Source organism: Microcaecilia unicolor, chromosome 4 (genome assembly GCF_901765095.1).
Source record: "Microcaecilia unicolor chromosome 4, aMicUni1.1, whole genome shotgun sequence".
NCBI classification, from domain to species: domain Eukaryota; kingdom Metazoa; phylum Chordata; class Amphibia; order Gymnophiona; family Siphonopidae; genus Microcaecilia; species Microcaecilia unicolor.
The window spans coordinates 230353274-230372145 of record NC_044034.1 but is presented as its reverse complement, the minus strand read 5'-3'; the positions used below and the strand labels follow the sequence as shown (position 1 = coordinate 230372145).

General features: G+C 44.9%; 1 protein-coding gene across 3 annotated transcripts in view; it reads right to left on the bottom strand.

Moving 5' to 3' along the window:
* The window catches only part of GAL (galanin and GMAP prepropeptide), a 137557-nt gene that overhangs the window by 66599 nt on the left and 52086 nt on the right, over nucleotides 1–18872 (bottom strand). For all 3 annotated transcript variants that reach the window (XM_030199526.1, XM_030199528.1, XM_030199527.1), the window contains exon 4: nucleotides 13048–13134. In XM_030199526.1, the coding sequence (XP_030055386.1) occupies nucleotides 13048–13134 (87 nt within the window). The remainder of the gene's footprint in view (nucleotides 1–13047; nucleotides 13135–18872) is intronic.

Here is an 18872-nt window from a genome sequence, read left to right as displayed (position 1 = left end):
AGTGTGCCCTGTTTTGTTTCCAGTAGTCCATGAGGTAGTGGCCATTTGTGTAAGACACTTTTAGATCCCTTTCATTTGTTAGCCACGTTACAGCACTTAGTTCTTACCTTGAATGTTGCTGAAAGAGGGCATTGTACACCATTCTGCCAGCTCGGACCTACTGCTAATCTCAGTACCAGCGAGACTTGTTGCCAGTGGGGCACAGCCTCTGATCTGCAGTTAACTGTGAGTAAAGGTGCTTATTCAAATAAAGGACGTTTTCAGCTAGATTAGTCTTCAGGTGTCAACTGCTGTGCCAAGGTTATACACCAGAAACAAGTCCTGTCCCTGGAGCACGTTTAGTGGGTACTGCAGTGCACTTCAGGCAGGCAGACCCAGGCCCATCCCCCCCCCCCCCACCCATAACACTTGTGGTGGTAAATGGGAGGCCTCTAAAACCCACTGTACCCACATGTAGTTGCCCCCTTCACCCCTAAGAGCTAAGGTAGTGTTGTACATTTGTCCCTCCCACGACCAAATGGCTTGGATTGGGACGTTTCTGAGCTGGGCGTTTTTAGTTTCCTTTATCGCAAAAAAAAAAAAAAAACCCGCCCATCTCAGAAGGGACCAAATCCATGGCATTTGGTCCGTCCAAACCGTATTTTCGAAACGAAAGATGGGCGTCCATCTTTTTCGATAATACGGTCTGTCCCGCCTCTTCATATACCGTGTTCGGACATAGACGACCATGGAGATGGGCGTTCGCGTTCGATTATGCCCCTCTATGTCAAATATGTACTTGATGAATGACATCTTTGGGATACAAGTACTACTTTTGGGACTGACAATGCTAGAAATATGGTTAAAGCAGCTTCTCTTCTGCCTATCAGGTTCTCAGGTTCAGAGCCTGCGGGGACGGGCTCTGGAGCAAACGTGAGCCCTTGGGCTGCTGACGAGAAATGACAGCAGCAGGCAAAACCCACCAACCAACACTGGGCTACTACACCGGCACGGGCAAGGACTGCAGGCACCGCCCAGCGAGCCGGAACACATGGACTGGAACCCCCTGGACTGGAGGACACCGGACTGGTCCGCACTGGACTGGAACGACTGGAATACACTGGACCGGAACACACCGGACTGGTCCGCACTGGACTGGAACAACTGGAACACACTGGACTGGAGCACACCGGACTGGTCCGCACAGCTTCACCTGCACTTAGCCACTGACCCCCCAGGAGTTGAGCCTCTTTCAAGTGGCCGGCAGGACTTACTGGATACAGGATAACACCAGGACCAGGATACTAGAGCAAGATTGAAACAGGAGAGCTCCTAGGTACTGAACTAACAGGGGTGCTCCCAACAGAAACCAACAAAAGTGCTCCTAAGCACTAAACTAACAAAAGGACTTCCAAAGCCCTATACTAACAGAAGTGCTACTAATAACACCACTAGGGTAAGTAGGGGAGCCACAGGGAAAGAGCAGGGAACCTAAACACACAAACTAACACAGGTGCTTCTAAGCACCAGGCTACAGCAGTGCTCCACAGCACTAAACTAACCAGGGGACAACAGTGGAGTCACAAAGAGAATGCAGGGAACCTAAACACAAAAACTAACACAGGTGCTACTAAGCACCAAGCTACAGTAGTGCTCTACAACACTAAACTAACCAAGGTGCTCCTAAGCACCAAACTACCAGAAGTGCTTCCAAAGCACCAAACACAGAAATGCTCCCAAAGCACCAGAAGGGAAAGCAGGGGAGCCACAAGGGAAAAGCAGGGAAGCTAAACACAAGTCAAAAGTGCACACTGCACTAACACTAACCTGGACCTAAAGCAATACGCAAATAAATGTTGCAAAGGCCCTGAAGGGAAGAACACCACTTCCTTATCAAGGCCCTGCCTGATGATGTCACAACTCCCAGACACAGGCAGCCAGCACACTGAAACCCAGAGAGGCTTAACCCACACAGCTGCCGTATAGTGAAGCAATTAGAGTCATGCTGCTGGAAACAGCCAGCACAGAGAGACAGAGCTAACCCTCTGTCAGGCAACACACACAGGTGCAGTATAGTGAAGCAATTAGAGCCATGTTGCTGGAAGCAGCCAGCACAGAGAGACAGAGCTAGCTCAGAAAGGACAGACAGAAGAAACAGAAGCCAGTACAGAAGATGACCCCCCAAAATAAGGTAAGTCTGGGGGGGGTGGTCATGACACTGCCCTACGAGCACATTCTTTGTATGGCACGTGTACTACAGCTCTGTGTAAATGCTTCTATACAAAAGGCTGGAATTGATGTGGCTCTTTGCAAATGTCGAAAGATAGTACATCACTTCATACACAGGGGTCCTTTTACTAAGGTGCGCTGAAAAATGGCCTGCGGTAGTCTAGATGCATGTTTTGGGTGCGCGCAGAATTATTTTTTAGCGCACCTACAAAAAATGCCTTTTTAAAAGCTTTGCCGAAAATGGACGTGCGGCAAATTGAAAATTGCCACGCGTCCATTTTAGGTCTGAGTCCTTACTGCAAGCCATTGACCTAGTGGCAAGGTCTCGTGATAACTGGGCGGTAATAGTCTACGTGCATCAAATTCCACTTGACGTGCGTAGCTATCATGCATCAGAAAATAAAAATATTTTTCAGTTGCACGTAGCGGACGCGTGCCAAAATTGAAATTACCACAAGGGCTACGCGGTAATTGGGCGGTAACTCCAATTTGGCACGTGTTGGGCACAAGTAGGTGCTTATCCTGCTTATTTTTGACACAAATCGGGAGATGGCCAGCCTTCTCCTAATGCTGGCCAAATCGGTATAATCGAAAGCCGATTTTGGTCGGCTTCAACTGCTTTCTGTTGCAGGGCCGGCCAAAGTTCAAGGGGGAGTGTCGGCAGTGTACCAAAGGCGGGACAGGGGCGTGGTTAAGAGATGGCCGGCCTTGACCGATAATGGAAAAAAGAAGGCCGGCCCTGACGAGCATTTGGCCGACTTTACTTGGTCCCTTTTTGCTCACGTCCAAGCCTTGAAAAGCTGCCCGAATTGACCAGATGACCACCGGAGGGAATCGGGGATCACCTCCCCTTACTCCCCCAGTGGTCATCAATCCCCTCCCACCCAAAAAAAAAAAATGTGAATACATTTTTTTGCCAGCCTCTATGCCAGCCTCAAATGTCATACCCAGCTCCATGACAGCAGTATGCAGATCCCTGGAGCAGTTTTTAGTGGGTGCAGTGCACTTCAGGCAGGCGGACCCAGGCCCATCTCCCCTACCTGTTACACTTGTGGTGGTAAGTGGGGCCCTCCAACCCCCCCAAAACCTCCCACATGAGGTGCCCCCCTTGATCCTTAAGGACTATGGTAGTGGTGTACAGTTGTGGGTAGTGGGTTTTGGGGGGGGGGGGATTTGGGGGGGGCTCAGCACCCAAGGTAAGGGAGCTATGCAGCTGACAGCAATTTGTGATGTCCACTACAGTGCCCCCTAGGGTGCCCGGTTGGTGTTCTGACATGTGAGGGGGACCAGTGCACTACAAATGCTGGCTCCTCCCACGACCAAATGGCTTGGATTTGTCCAGGTTTGAGATAGCCGCCATTAGTTTCCATTATTGGCGACAAACAATGGTGGCCATCTCTAACACCTGCGATCTCTAAGGGTGGGCCAAATGTTGAGATTTGGCCGGCCCCGACCATATTATTTAAACGAAAGATGGCCGTCATTAGAGATGGCCACCCTTATAGATGGCCGCCCCTGCTCGATTATGCCCCTCCACGTGACTTAGTAAAAGGGCCCCACAGTTCTGCCAACACTTCAGAGTTTCATAAACAACAGCGATTAAAAGAAGTGCCTGAACAGCAGCTGATCCAAGATCTGCCAACACGATGGAACATTAACTTTGACATGCTGGAATAACTGCTGAAACACAAGGAGCCAGTAATGTTAATTTTTGCAGAGCATAAAAACTCACCTGCACTCTTAACAAAGTCAGAATGGGAGAAGATTGAAAAACTTAGTAAAGTTCTTGAACCATGCAAATTTGCCACAGAACACCTTTGTGGAGAGAAATATGTAGCCTATTCAGTTGTTCTGCCTAAAATTTGCCATTTGAAGTGTGAATTTACTATATCTGATGATGATCCTGCATACATAATTCACTTTAAGAAGACATTTCAATGCTAAGTTTTTGTCCATAGCATGTACTTTGGATATGCAGTTCAAGAAGTTGACATTTCTTACTCATGCAGAACGTGAAGATACTTGGCTTTCCATCAAACTATTGCTTGTTGTGGAAACTTCAAGCCCTGGACCTTTATTTCCATCTCCCAAGAAAAGCCCCCCACAGAAGATGAAATTCAATCTGCCACCTAGCTCTGATGATAAAAATAAGGAACAACCTGATGGTGAATTGGAACTTTATAAAGCAGAGCCTACTTCAACTGGCGAAGCTGCACCAAGTACCCAGCTCTCTCAAAATTGGCAAGACGTTATCTTTGTACTCCAGCAACCACAGTTCCACGTGAATGTTTATTCTCCAAAGCAGGATTTATTATTGACAAATGTAGATCATCTCTGCTTCCTGAGACTGCCAGTCAACAGCTTTGTCTAAACAACTGGCTTAATCGATCATTCATTTGTGTAGTCTATGGTGGCAATTCTATAGCTTGGTGCTTCAACTTAAGTGCCCTACTCTGGCAGCCCCTCTCCTCTGCGTGCTCCTTCTCCCTGCTCCTCATGGCCCTCGGCCTTGACCACTGCAGAGAAAGCATGCTGTGTCTCACCCGGCCCCAAGCCTCTCTCTGTAACAGGAAGTTCTGCAGCTTTATGGAGAAGTAGCTTAGTAGTTACAGTACTGGGCTGACAACCACCAAAGCCAGGTTCAGATCTTGCTGCTGGTCCCTGTGATCTTGGGCAAGTCACTTAACCTTCCATTTCCACAAGCACAAAATTAGATTCTGAATGTGTGAAGTGTAATATGTGTGTGGTATGCTGGCAGTGTGTGTGGTCCTTGGCCCATATTGGTTGGGTGTCCTGGACTTTATAGCATGAGTCTTGCGAGTGCAGGTGAAGTGGTCTTATTCAGTACTGGCCAGGTGAACACTCCAGTAGAGCAGCGGTTCTCTTTGGACCATTGCAAATTTATTTCTATCACCTTTTTGCAGGCGAAGAGGGGCATTCTGAATGTCAGATGGATGACTCGCCTAGTGTACCTGAATGTTGCTCACCTACAGCTATTACTGAGAAAGATGCCAGCTAAATCCAAAACTATATATATTCAAGCCACTTTTGGTGCTTAATTGGCGCACGTCTATATGCACAACCTTATTGCCTTTCACATGCTTGAAGGAATTATGTTCTTTTAAGGAAACTGGAATCAAAGTTATTGGTTTAGGATTTTAAAAAATGTAAACAACTATATATACATGCTACATTTATTTCAACTTTTTTACACTTGGATCAAACAATTAATTGCGTAATTAAAAAATTTGAGCCCAATCTATCTTGCGATTAAGATTTTTAATCAATGAACAGCCCTACTTAGAACTTTTACAAGTCCCAGCCCTGAGCCACAAGATCTACACAGCCAAATACACTAAATTGTGATATTTGTCTACATTAATAAAACCTTCCCAAATTTCACAGGAAACATTACATGAATTTACTTTCTCCACATACTTTTTTCCATTTTCGGAAACATTTTATTCTTTAATTTTGAGCCAGCACGCACCAACGTATGGCTTTGCCATGAGTCAGTATCAGGCTCATGCTCACTGCTTGGCCACCACTGATGTGCATGTGTGCACTGCAAAACTGCTACCAGACTCCTCGAGAGCCCCAAAATTTCCCTTCAATCTTCGAGACCTCTCCACTTATGGCCCAACAAACCTAGCTCACCCTGACACTCCAAAATGGCTCCGGAGGCTCTGGGAAGGCCTTGGACCTACCCCCTCCCCAAATGCGCACAACAAATGACATCACCACCGCTCCAACGCGGTGACATCATTTGCAGGTATGAACACAGAAGGGCTCAGGACTCTCCCTTCCCTTGCACCTGCAATCACATCTCTATCCTGGAGATCCTGCTGCCACAGCTCCACACTTGAAAGGGGCCAATTTCCTCACACTGCATCCGTATCCACCGATAGTAAGCAGCTCATTAGCTTCAGCCCTACCTGACTCCCTGTCACACTACCGCGGGTTCAGCTTCAAACCTGAACCCAGCACCAGCCAACCAGACCCGATCATTTTATAATTTTAATATTTTAACTCATAGGTTTGCATTAATTTATAAGAATATGTTAGCCTACCTAACCACAACTCAGGAATGGGTAAACAAGAACAAACTCTGCCTGAACCTAAGCAAAACAGAGATTCTTTGGGTACCTAACACAAGTGGACAAATACCTGATTTCAGAATACCTTATGGGAAGTATGAACTCCCCCTAAAATCACAGGTCAGGAATCTTGGGATACTGCTAGGCTCATCATTCACTCTGATCCCGCAAATTCACACAACCTTTAAAAATGGTCTCTATCACCTATGGCAGCTACAAAATATTGGAAAGATGAGTATGACCACAGTGGTCCATGCCATGCTAATATCATGACTAGACTAATGTAATGCCCTGTATACTGGTCAAACCAAAAAGAGTTAGTATCAGCTCCAACTAATTCAGAATGCTTCAGCATGACTGATAGAAGGCTGCAAATGGCGTGACCACATCACAACCTTCCTGCAAAAACTACACTGGCTACCAGCACCTTACAGGGCTAAATTTAAAACTCTCTGTTTGATTTTCAAGGCCTTCAGACAAAATTGGCCAGAGTACTTAAAGAATAAGGTAGCTCTCTACAAACCTTTGAGACCTCTAAGATCCTCTCAAGGATTATCATTATCTGTCCCCTCATCAAAAGAAATTGTACGCTGTGATACCCATCAGCAAAGCTTCTCAGGAGTAGCCCCCACCCTCTGGAATTTACTCCCAGAGGGGCTACGTATAACTCCAGGCTACCTCTACTTCAGGAAGCAGGTAAAAGCCTGACTCTTCTCCCTTTATTACATAGGGTGTGACTATACACCCATTCTGCACCTGGACTAGCTTGCTACACATACTGTAACTTAGACCAGTTCCGTATATCTTAATTAACTGTATAAAGAACCTGACTTTAGTTTAGCCACCCACTTATTTATCCCAACTGACCACACACCTTGTTCCCATCTGCATATCGGCATTTGATCCCTCAGCTATATGGTAAGCATTAGTATCATAGCAATTTTATTTGAATGTTCTAATTGTGTGCTTATTAGATTTTCCATCACTATTATATTTACATCATATTATATCTCTGTTATTTGAATTTTCAGTGCTGTTAAATGTGTATATTTTTTGATCCTGTTTCATGGTAGTTTTATTATTAGGTTTCAATTTGCTGTTTTCAGGTTTTCCTCTTTCATTGTATTTATGTTTATACTTGCACATTTTACTATTGTTATGCTGTTAACAAAATTGTAAGTTTGATGTTAAACTGTACCTACTGTACACAGCCTTGGGTGAATCTCTTCATAAAGGCAGTCAATAAATCCCAATAAATAAATAAATAAATAAATAAATACATATAATGCCACTCCACCCTTTTTTCCTACCCTGTCCTTCCTGAATAGATTATAGCCAGGTATAAGTACATAAGTACATAAGTAATGCCACATTGGGAAAAGACCAAGGGTCCATCGAGCCCAGCATCTTGTCCACGACAGCGGCCAATCCAGGCCAAGGGCACCTGGCAAGCTTCCCAAACGTACAAATATTCTATACATGTTATTCCTGGGATTTGGGATTTTTCCAAGTCCGTTTAGTAGCGGTTTATGGACTTGTCCTTTAGGAAACCGTCCAACCCCTTTTTAAACTCTGCTAAGCTAACCGCCTTCACCACATTTTCCGGCAATGAATTCCAGAGTTTAATTACACGTTGGGTGAAGAAATATTTTCTCCGATTTGTTTTAAATTTACTACACTGTAGTTTCATCGCATGCCCCCTAGTCCTAGTATTTTTGGAAAGCGTGAACAGACGCTTCACATCCACCTGTTCCATTCCATTCATTATTTTATATACCTCTATCATGTCTCCCCTCAGCTGTCTCTTCTCCAAGCTGAATAGCCCTAGCCTCCTTAGTCTTTCTTCATAGGGAAGTCGTCCCATCCCCGCTATCATTTTAGTCGCCCTTCGCTGCACCTTTTCCAATTCTACTATATCTTTCTTGAGATGCGGCGACCAGAATTGAACACAATACTCAAGGTGCGGTCGCACCATGGAGCGATACAACGGCATTATAACATCCTCACACCTGTTTTCCATACCTTTCCTAATAATACCCAACATTCTATTCGCTTTCCTAGCCGCAGCAGCACACTGAGCAGAAGGTTTCAGCGTGTGTCGACGACGACACCCAGATCCCTTTCTTGGTCCGTAACTCCTAACGTGGAAACCTTGCATGACGTAGCTATAATTCGGGTTCTTTTTTCCTACATGCATCACCTTGCACTGCTCACATTAAACGTCATCTGCCATTTAGCCGCCCAGTCTCCCAGTCTCGTAAGGTCCTCTTGTAATTTTTCACAATCCTGTCGCGAGTTAACGACTTTGAATAACTTTGTGTCATCAGCAAATTTAATTACCTCGCTAGTTACTCCCATCTCTAAATCATTTATAAATATATTAAAAAGCAGCGGTCCTAGCACAGACCCCTGAGGAACCCCACTAACTACCCTTCTCCATTGTGAATACTGCCCATTTAACCCCACTCTCTGTTTCCTATCCTTCAACCAGTTTTTAATCCACAATAGGACATTTCCTCCTATCCCATGACCCTCCAATTTCCTCTGTAGCCTTTCATGAGGTACCTTGTCAAACGCCTTTTGAAAATCCAGATACACAATATCAACCGGCTCCCCTTTGTCCACATGTTTGTTTACTCCTTCAAAGAATTGAAGTAAATTGGTCAGGCAAGATTTCCCCACACAAAAGCCGTGCTGACTCGGTCTCAGTAATCCATGTCCTCGGATGTGCTCTGTAATTTTGTTTTTAATAATAGCCTCTACCATTTTCCCCAGCACCGACGTCAGACTCACCGGTCTATAATTTCCCGGATCTCCCCTGGAGCCTTTTTTAAAAATGGGCGTTACGTTGGCCACCCTCCAATCTTCTGGTACCATGCTCAATTTTAAGGATAAGTTGCATATCACTAGCAGTAGCTCCGCAAGCTCATTTTTCAGTTCTATCAGTACTCTAGGATGAATACCATCCGGTCCAGGAGATTTGCTACTTTTCAGTTTGCCGAACTGCCCCATTACATCCTCCAGGTTTACCGTGAAGTCAGTAAGTTTCTCCGACTCGTCCGCTTGAAATACCATTTCCGACACCGGTATCCCACCCAAATCTTCCTCGGTGAAGACCGAAGCAAAGAATTCATTCAGTCTCTCCGCTACGTCTTTGTCTTCCTTGATCGCCCCTTTTACCCCTCGGTCATCCAGCGGCCCAACCGATTCTTTTGCCGGCTTCCTGCTTTTAATATACCGAAAAAATTTTTTTACTATGTTTTTTTGCCTCTAATGCTATCTTTTTTTCGTAATCCCTCTTGGCCTTCTTTATCTGCGCCTTGCATTTGCTTTGACACTCCTTATGCTGCTTCTTGTTATTTTCAGACGGTTCCTTCTTCCATTTTCTGAAGGCGTTTCTTTTAGCCCTTATAGCTTCCTTCACCTCACTTTTCAACCAGGCCGGCTTTCTTTTCTAATTCGCGGAATATGTATGGCCTGGGCCTCCAGGATGGTATTTTTGAACAGCGTCCACGCCTGTTGTACAGTTTTTACTCTCTCAGTTGCCCCCCCTAAGTTTTTTTTTTACCGTTCTTCTCATTTTATCTTGTCTCCTTTTTTTAAAGTTAAACGCTAACGTATTTGACTTTCTGTGTACAGTTACTTCAAGGTCGATATCAAAACTGATCATATTATGGTCACTGTTATCAAGTGGCCCCAGTACCATAACGTCCCTCACCAGATCATGCGCTCCACTAAGGACCAAGTCTAGAATTTTTCCTTCTCTCGTCGGCTCCTGCACCAGTTGCTCCATAAAGCTGTCCTTGATTTCATCAAGGAATTGTATCTCTGTAGCGTGTCCAGATGTTACATTTACCCAGTCTATATTTGGATAATTGAAGTCACCCATTATTATCACATTGCCCATTTTGTTCGCGTCTCTGATTTCTTTTATCATTTCTGTGTCTACCTGCTCATCCTGGCGAGGTGGACAGTAGTACACTCCTATCACCGTTTTTTTCCCTTTTATAAATGGAATTTCAACCCACAATGATTCAAAGGTGTGATTTGTGTCCTGCTGAATTTGTAATCTATCTGAGTCAAGGCTCTCGTTAATATAGAATGCTACCCCTCCACCAGTCTGGTCCACCCTATCACTACGATATACTTTGTACCCCGGTATGACAGTGTCCCACTGGTTATCCTCCTTCCACCAGGTCTCAGTAATGCCTATTATATCCAATTTTTCGTTTAGTGCAATATATTCCAACTCTCCCATCTTATTTCTTAGACTCCTAGCATTTGCATATAGACATTTCAGAGTATGTTTGTTGTTCTTATTTGCATGATGCTTTGCAAGATACCTTTTCCTGAACCATGCGCTTTTGAGCAACTGTCGGCCTTCCCCCCATTTCTAGTTTAAAATGATAACTATATCCCAGTCATGATTCTCCATGAACTACATCTCCGTGACCACCACTAAATCCAAGTTGGCTTCTATCACTGTAGCCTCTAGCTCTAGAAATGTGTTTCCCATACTACGGGAAGGTTCTCCAGATTTTACTCTTTTTTTCCCTTTTCTAAAAAGGTATTTGATGTCTTACCTTTCTGAGGGTTATTAATGGCTTGGGGGCTTTTCTCACCTGTCTCCAGAAAATTTAGTTTAAAACCCTCTTTAATACTTTAGCCAGTCTGTTACAGAAGATATTTGGTCTCATCACTGCTCAGTAGCTCTTGGAAAATCATAGTTACGTGATGATAGGGTTCATCTTAGAAGTCAGCACCCAAGAAAAAGATCTAGGTGTCATTGTAGACAATACGCTGAAGTCTTCTGCCCAGTGTGTGATGGCGGCCAAAAAAGCAAAAAGGATGATAGGAATTATTAGGAAAGGGATGGTGAAAAACACCAAGAATATTATAATGCCTCTGTATTGCTCCATGGTGTGATCTCACCTTGGGTATTACTTTCAATTCTGGTCACCATATCTCAAAAAAGATATAGCAGAATTAGAAAAGGTTCAAAGAAGAGTGACCAAATGATAAAGGGGATGGAACTCCTCTCATATGAGGAAAGGCTAAAGAGGTTAGGACTCTTAAGCTTGGAAAAGAGATGGCTGAGGGGGGATATGATTAAGGTCTACAAAATCCTGAGTGGTGTAGAACGAGTAAAATTGAATCAATTTTCACTTTTTCATAAAGTACAAAGACCAATGAAATTCCATGGAAAATAAATAGGAGAAAATTCATGGAAATTACATGGAAAAACAAATACGAGGAAATATTTTTTCACTCAAAGAACAGTTAAGATCTGGAACTTACCGGAGGAAGTGGTAACAGTGGTTAGTGCATCTGGGTTTAAAAAAAGGCTTGGAGAAATTCCTAGAGGAAAAGTCCTTAGTCTGCTATTGAGATAAGACATGGAGGGAGCAACTGCTTGCCCTGGAATTGGTAGCATGGAATGTCGCTACTCTTTGGGTTTCTACCAGGTACTTGTGACCTGGATTGGCCACTGTTGGAAGCAGGATACTGGGCTAGATGGACCATTATTCTTATCCAGCACAGTTATTTTTATGTTCTTAATAATAACAAATCCAGCTTCATCATCAGCCCAAATTCCTATCTCATCCTCAGTCCCCTGAAAATGCTGAACCCAGTAGCACAACTTGTTGCTTCCCTCTGCTACTCCAAAGCTGCTGTTAGCTTCCTGCACCAGGGCTGTTTTAAAACTCCTTCTGACATTCTTGGATGAGCAGAGCAGTGGAGAGAAACAACAAGATCCTGCTGCTGAGGTAGGATTTTGATGTCTTTAGACTTGGATGCCTTATGCCAGGGCATCACTGGCTCCCCACTTAAGCTGGCCCTGTTTATTTCATAGGATCATTTGTACAGATCCTATGACATTTTGGTTGTATTTCTTTGGACTGTCTCTAATTATCTCTATGGCTTTGAGGTATAGCTTCCAGAATTGGACAAAGAACATCTAGTGATAGCTTTTTCACTTGTAACTATACCTTGGTGATTATTTCTACACTATTTGTTGCATGGCAAAGGAAGCATAGCATAGCATTAATACATAAGACAAAAGGAAGATTAATGTAATGGTTGTCCAAAGTTATCATAGATAACTCAAAAAGGTAATCCCCCGGATTCTAGATAAAGCGTCTTGAGTTACCCGTGCAAATCTGGGCACATTATGATTTATGCATGTAACTTAATTTGATAATGAGCCAATCAGTGCTGATAACTGAATGCTAACAAGCAATTATCAGCACTAATGGGCAATAATTAGAATTTACATGCACTACTCGCTAAGCATATTCTATAACATTGAATAAATTCCAAATACTTACATGTAGTGTTATATAATAACCCGCTCTGTGCCTAAAGTTAGGTTTGGGCATTTACACCAGGTTTTCATTGGCATAAATGGCTACACCTGAATTCTAGTCACATGGATGGATTTAGACGTATTCTATAAACTGCGCCTAACTTAAGGGCACAATTTACAGAATATGCCTAAGCATGTTTTCCTTCAGTACCAATTTTTAGGCCACATATATAGAATTAGGTCCTATACGTTTAGAATGTTCACAACACATAAGTATAACCTACATTGCATGAAAGAACCAATTTAATATGCATATTTTAATTATTCTGAAAACTATATCAGTCTGAAAGACTTGAGAACAGAATTTGAAAACCATTAAATTGTCAATCAAATTTACTGTTAATAGTCATAAAATATATTTTTAATTTTTATTACCCAATTTTGTATTCTCTTCAGCCTGGAGTTCCCGTTTACCACCGAGTCCATGTTTTTCAATGAAGGACCTGTGATTGTCTACTGCATCTGTTTTAGAAAATAGAAACCAGTAAAATGAATGTATCATGAGCATTTCACTTTATATTCATTATATAATAATTTAACACAATGGGGCCTAATCCAGTGTGTGTGTTTGGGGGGAGGGAGGGGCTAGGAAAGATGCATCAAGTTCAACAGTGGGCCAGAATAGACCAAAAGAACTAATGAAGTCTTTTACTAGAGCTTAGCTTGAGTTATCTGCAGCAGGGCCCATCCTATTCCTTGCTGCAGATAACTCGAGCTAAGCTTTAGTAAAAGACCCCCTAAATCTCCCCCATAAAATGGCCCAATGCATTTCCATGAGAAAGCAATTCCAGCTTCTACAGGTTAGAAACACTGATATAATTAAGTATACCAGTTAAGAAATTGCCTCTCCCATCCTCTCTACTCTCCTGGTCAAACACACAGAGCCAACAAAGATGCACATACCATACAGGTATACATACTTAGATACATAGAGATATTTACACACATACATATACATACAGACACGAAGATTCCCACAAGCACACACACACCTAGACCCACAGATACTCTCATGAATAGAATAAACACACTAACTATGCGTTTCTTTTACAAAGCCATGATACTGATTCTCGGTGCGGCAAATGAGAGGAAGCCCATTCAATTTCTATGTGCTTCCTCTCATTTGCTGCTCGGGAATCACTAAACGAAGTTCTCTCTCCCTCTCCCTCTCTCTCTCTCTATATATATATATATATACACACACACACATATACTCCTCTTGCAAAGAAACTAGAAAATAACTTTGAATGAAAAACAAATAACATCAATTGGTAAAATCTCTGGTCAATAACTATAAGACCTTCTCTCTCAGCAGCTATCACTCAATCTTCCTTTTTTATCCTATACAAAATGTACTGGACTCCTACAAAATTATCAAAAAAATTGAAAGACTCTTTTTCCAAATCATGTTGGTCATGTTATTCAGAAACAGGATCTTTACCTCAAATGTTATTTCAATGCACAAACCTACAAACTTTACTGGAAAACATATGGGAAAGAATCATGACTATTAACCCAATGGTCAATACTGTTCCTATCTCCTATAAAATCCTATCATTAAGATCTTCAACACCGGACCTGCAAATCTCAGATAAATACCAGAAGCTTTTTAACATAATGCTGGCATTTAATTGTTCAACACTGGAATTACAATACACATCTGAACTTATATGAATGGTGGAACCTACTATGCTCAATCAGAAAATATGAAGCAGCTGCGGCACTAAGGCACCATAATGTTTCAAATACTCTAAAAACTTGGGTCCTACTGGATGAGTATTGCAATAACATTCAATAATCTATTTACCCTATCTCTCTATATAAAAAGCAACACCAACGTTCTATGAAGCCTCCAGCCGGAAGTGTGAAGGGGGCGAGATATCCGGTTTCCCTATGAGTGTCTGCCCCGCCCTCTCTGTAACACAGTCAGTGAAGGAAAACAGCAGAGCACGAAATCAAATCGCTGGCTCTGTAACAGTGAAGGACTCAGAGGGGGGAGCGGAGAGAGGCCAGAGGGCAGGGACACACACACTCCCACATGCACACAGAAGAAAATATTGCTAGCCCCCGTTTCATTTGCATCAGAAACGGGGCTTTTTTACTAGTATAATCATAAAAGCAGTCATTCAAATGTGCCTATATCTCTCATAATCCCTCCGCACATATTTCACAGAAAGAAACACAGTGAAATGACCAGTTCATATTGATATTATCAGAACTTGTTATCGTACTTTGTTTACTGACTCTTTTTATGTCTTTTAACTGACAATTGTTAATGTCTAAAACTTTCAATAAAAAGATTAAAAAAGAAAAAAATGGCCAGACAACCAAGGTAGAAAAATAGTACTTTCAATTTAATGATTTGAATGTCAGTTTTGGGGATCTACATCAGTAAATATTTTGCACAGTGCAGGAGGAGCTGCATCTCCTTTTTCTCTTATGTTGTACTTCATGTAGAATCTGGCCTCTTGGGGAATTAGTGTAATTTGTGTGTGTGTATATATATATATATATATATATATACACACATACATACAGCGAATGATACATACCTGTAGCAGGTGTTCTCCGAGGACAGCAGGCTGATTGTTCTCACGACTGGGCTGACGTCCACGGCAGCCCCCACCAACCGGAACAAAACTTCATGGGCGGTCCCACACGCAGGGCACGCCCACCGCGCATGCGCGGCCGTCTTCCCGCCCGTGCGCGACCGTTCCCGCTCAGTTGAATGACAAGCAAAGGAATGAGTAAAAACGCAACTCCAAAGGGGAGGAGGGAGGGTAGGTGAGAACAATCAGCCTGCTGTCCTCGGAGAACACCTGCTACAGGTATGTATCATTCGCTTTCTCCGAGGACAAGCAGGCTGCTTGTTCTCACGACTGGGGTATCCCTAGCTCTCAGGTTCACTCAAAACAAGAACCCAGGTCAATTGAACCTCGCAACGGCGAGGGTATAACAGAAATTGACCTACGAAGAACAACTAACTGAGAGTGCAGCCTGAACAGAATAAAATCGGGTCCTGGAGGGTGGAGTTGGATTCAAACCCCAAACAGATTCTGCAGCACCAACTGCCCGAACCGACTGTCGTGTCGGGTATCCTGCTGGAGGCAGTAATGTGATGTGAATGTGTGGACAGATGACCACGTCGCAGCCTTGCAAATCTCTTCAATAGTGGCTGACTTCAAGTGGGCCACTGACGCTGCCATGGCTCTAACACTATGAGCCGTGACATGACCCTCAAGAGCCAGCCTAGCCTGGGCGTAAGTGAAGGAAATGCAATCTGCTAGCCAATTGGAGATGGTGCGTTTGCAGACAGCGACCCCTTTCCTATTGGGGTCGAAAGAAATAAACAATTGGGCGGACTGTCTGTGGGGCTGTGTCCGCTCCAGATAGAAGGCCAACGCTCGCTTGCAGTCCAATGTGTGCAACTGACGTTCAGCAGGGCGGGTATGTGGCCTGGGAAAGAATGTTGGCAAGACAATTGACTGGTTAAGATGGAACTCTGACACCACCTTTGGCAGGAACTTAGGGTGAGTGCAAAGGACTACTCTGTTATGATGAAATTTGGTATAAGGAGCATGAGCTACCAAGGCTTGAAGCTCACTGACTCTACGAGCTGAAGTAACTGCCACCAAGAAAATGACCTTCCAGGTCTTCAGATGGCAGGAATTCAGTGGCTCAAAAGGAGGTTTCATCAGCTGGGTGAGGACGACGTTGAGATCCCATGACACTGCAGGAGGCTTGACAGGGGGCCTTGACAAAAGCAAGCCTCTCATGAATCGAACTACTAAAGGCTCTCCAGAGATGGCTTTACCCTCTACACGATGATGGTAAGCACTAATCGCACTAAGGTGATTCCTTACTGAGTTGGTCTTGAGACCAGACTCTGATAAGTGCAGAAGGTATTCAAGCAGGTTCTGTGCAGGGCAAGAACGAGGTTCCAGGGCCTTACTCTCACACCAGACGACAAATCTCCTCCACTTGAAAAAGTAACTCTTTTTAGTGGAATACTTTCTAGAGGCAAGCAAGACGCAGGAGACACCCTCAGACAGACCCAACGAAGCAAAGTCTACGCCCTCAACATCCAGGCCGTGAGAGCCAGAGACTGAAGGTTGGGGTGCAGAAGCGCTCCGTCGTTCTGCGAAATGAGAGTCGGAAAACACTTCAATCTCCACAGTTCTTCGCAAGACAACTCCAGAAGTAGAGGGAACCAGATCTGATGGGGCCAAAAAGGCGCTAACAGAATAATGGTGCTGCGGTCTTGCTTGAGCTTCAGTAAGGTCTTCCCCACCAAAGGTATGGGAGGATAAGCATACAGGAGGCCGGTCCCCCAATGAAGGAGAAAGGCATCCGACACTAGTCTGCCGTGTGCCTGTAGTCTGGAACAGAACAGAGGCAGCTTGTGGTTGGTCTGAGAGGCGAAAAGGTCCACCGAGGGAGTGCCCCACTCTCGGAAGATCTTGCGTACCACTCTGGAATGGAGCGACCACTCGTGCAGTTGCATGACTCTGCTCAGTCTGTCGGCCAGACTGTTGTTTATGCCTGCCAGGTATGTGGCTTGGAGAAGCATGCCGAACTGGCCAGCCCAATGCCACATCCCGACGGCTTCCTGACACAGGGGGCGAGATACGGTGCCCCCCTGCTTGTTGATGTAATACATTGCAACCTGATTGTCTGTCCGAATTTGGATGATTTGGTAGGACAGCCGATCTCTGAAGGCCTTCAGCGCGTTCCAGACCGCTCGGAGCTCCAGGAGGTTGATCTGAAGATCTTGTTCCTGGAGGGACCACAGACCCTGGGTGTGGAGTCCATCGACATGAGCTCCCCACCCCAGGCGAGATGCATCTGTCGTCAGCAACTTCGTGGGCTGCGGAATTTGGAATGGACGTCCCAGGGTCAAATTGGTCCGAATGGTCCACCAGTGCAGTGAATTGCGGCAACTGATGGGCAGACGGATGACATCCTCTAGATTCCCGGTAGCTTGACACCACTGGGAAGCTAGGGTTCATTGAGCAGGTCTCATGTGAAGGCGAGCCATGGGAGTCACATGAACCGTGGAGGCCATATGACCCAGGAGTCTCAACATCTGCCGAGCTGTGATCTGCTGAGACTCTCTGGTCTGAGAGGCAAGGGATAGAAGGTTCTGTGCCCTTGCTTCTGGAAGGAAGGCCTGAGCTGTCTGAGAATTCAGCAGCGCTCCTATGAATTCCAGAGATTGGACTGGCTGGAGATGGGACTTCGGGTAATTTATCACAAACCTCAGCAGCTCCAGAAGGTGGATAGTACACTGCATGGACCGAAGAGCTCCTGCCTCTGAGGTGCTCTTGACCAGCCAATCGTCGAGATACGGGAACACATGCACTCCCAGCTTGCGTAGATATGCTGCAACCACCACGAGACACTTCGTGAATACCCGTGGTGCCGAGGCGAGCCCAAAGGGCAGCACACAATACTGAAAGTGCTGTGTCCCCAGACGGAATCGGAGATACTGTCTGTGAGCTGGCAGTATCGGGATGTGAGTAAAAGCGTCCTTTAAATCCAGGGAACATAGCCAATTGTCTTTCTGAACCATTGGTAGAAGGGTGCCCAAGGAAAGCATCCTGAACTTCTCTTTGACCAGGTATTTGTTCAGGCCTCTCAGGTCAAGGATGGGGCGCATCCCCCCCTGTTTTCTTTTCCACAAGGAAGTACCTGGAATAGAATCCCTGCCCTTCCTGCCCGGGTGGCACGGGCTCGACCGCATTGGCGCTGAGAAGGGCGGAGAGTTCCTCTGCAAGTACCTGCCTGTGATGGGAGCTGAAGGATTGGGCTCCCGGTGGGCAATTTGGAGGAGTGGAGGTCAAATTCAGGGTGTATCCGCACCGCACTATTTGGAGAACCCACTGGTCGGAGGTTATCAGAGGCCACCTTTGGTGAAAAACTTTCAACCTCCCCCTGACCGGCAGGTCGTCCGGTACGGACACTTTGATGGCGGCTATGTTCCCATGGATCCAGTCAAAAGCCCGTCCCCGGCTTTTGCTATGGAGGCGCAGGGGGCTGCTTAGGCGCACGCTGTTGACGGGAACGAGCGCACTGGGACTGTCCCTGTGCCTGAGGAGGCCTTCGGGCCAGCTGGGTGTACCTACGTTTGTTGTAGGCATAGGGCGCAGCCTGCCTGGCCCGGGAAAAATGTCCACCTGCTGAGGTGGATGCTGAAGGCG